The 1,618-nt window shown below is 38.9% G+C and overlaps 1 gene segment (V, D, J or C); it reads right to left on the bottom strand.

Annotated features, from left to right (window-relative positions):
• Positions 1–678: 678 nt before the first annotated feature.
• LOC130876887 (immunoglobulin kappa variable 3D-15-like) lies at positions 679–1,343 on the bottom strand. The segment is given in 2 exon segments: positions 679–1,097; positions 1,280–1,343. Coding segments are annotated over 2 exon segments (468 nt in total).
• Positions 1,344–1,618: the final 275 nt, after the last annotated feature.

The raw sequence follows: 1,618 nt of genomic DNA, 5'->3' as shown, positions 1-1,618 counted from the left end.
CCATGTTGATAATGGACTGGAATTCTGAACTGTAAGCCAGCCCCAACTAAATCTTTTCCTTTATAACAGTTGCTCTTGTCCTGGTGTCACTTCCAGAAATATTACCCTAAATAAGACAGATACCCAAATCTGTGCACGCACCTGTGTGTGTCTGTTTACGTTTGAATGTGTTTGGGCACATGAGCATGTCACATAAAAATGTAAGAGTAACTATGGGAACGAAGGAGGTTAGTTGCAGGGAAGGTGGGAGTTTAGAAAGGATGAAACAATGGGGATGAATATTGTCAAAGTATGTGGCATTGTTTTTGAAATTCAACATTAGATATAACAAAAACCAAAGTTAACCAAAAACTTGAGAGAAATTCGTGGGAGTTCAAGAGTTACAGAAACTTCCAGGGTTTGGCAAAAGCAAAAGTCCAGTTCTCTTCCAGATCCATCAGAAGGAGTATAGTAGGGCAGTCTCTTGATTTCAGCCCATGAAGAAACAAGTTGAACTTTTTTGTTTCATAATTATACAATAGTGAATTTATCATGAGCAACCCGCAAATTTTGTACAGATGAAATAAAATATAAATATAAAAGCAGACACAAATGTTTTTACTTCCTTTTTCCTTAAGTACTTTCATTTCAAAGGCCCTAGAAGTCCATCTGTTCATTAACTTTTTACTGAGTTTTGCATCAGTGAGTCAGGCATACCACCCTCTCATGCAGAGATGGAAGTGTGCAGGTCCAGGACTTGTGGTGCAGGCAGCTGGTGAGACTATCAGATGAGGTTTTTGTTGGAGGCTGAAGGACTGTGGGAGGCCCGCTTCTATACTGCTGACAGTAGTAATCTGCCAGGTCTTCAGCCTGAACATTACTGATGGTGAGAGTAAAATCAGTCCCAGATCCACTGCCTGTGAAGCGATCAGGTACCCCAGTGTACCGAATGGATGCTGCATAGATCAGGAGTTTAGGAGCCTGCCCTGGTTTCTGTTGATACCATGCTATAGCTCTACCCACATTCTGACTGGCCTTACAGCTCATGGTGGCTTTGTCTTCTATTGATATAGGTAGAGATTTGGGAGACTGGGTCATCACAATATCCCCATAAGTACCTGCAATCAGAGATAATCAATGATTATATGCATATAAACATAAAGACTTCATGATACAAATGTTGAAATTTAAAAATTTTCTAATGGCATTATGCCTGTATACTATAAACTTCCAATAGGAAATAATTATTTCTCTACAAATGAATTATTTTATTATATCATAATACTTTTAAATGTCTCACCAGACACACAGAACAGTAGAAGCATGAAGATATGGGTCTGTGCGTCCATCTTAACGCCTCTGTCTGTCTGGCACAGCTTTAGTTCTCTGAACATATCATGACTTGTAAATATATGAAGTTCTGGGATGGCTTGTAAGGAATTATGCAAAGCAGTCATCAAATAAGGAAGTAAATTTTCTCAGCAGTGGTGTGTGAGATTATTCAGCTCATGTCAACAGTCAAAAATACCACCAAAGAGAGTAAAAATATCACTCAGAACAAAGTCAACACAGAAGTTAAAGGACCAACATTGAGCTCTCAGATCATACATGGCTATTTGTTCTCATGACAGGCTTCTAA

The sequence above is a fragment of the Chionomys nivalis genome, chromosome 1 (genome assembly GCF_950005125.1).
Source record: "Chionomys nivalis chromosome 1, mChiNiv1.1, whole genome shotgun sequence".
Classification (NCBI taxonomy): Eukaryota; Metazoa; Chordata; class Mammalia; order Rodentia; family Cricetidae; genus Chionomys; species Chionomys nivalis.
The sequence above is the reverse complement of the archived record's forward strand: the minus strand, read 5'-3'. Positions and strand labels throughout refer to the sequence as shown.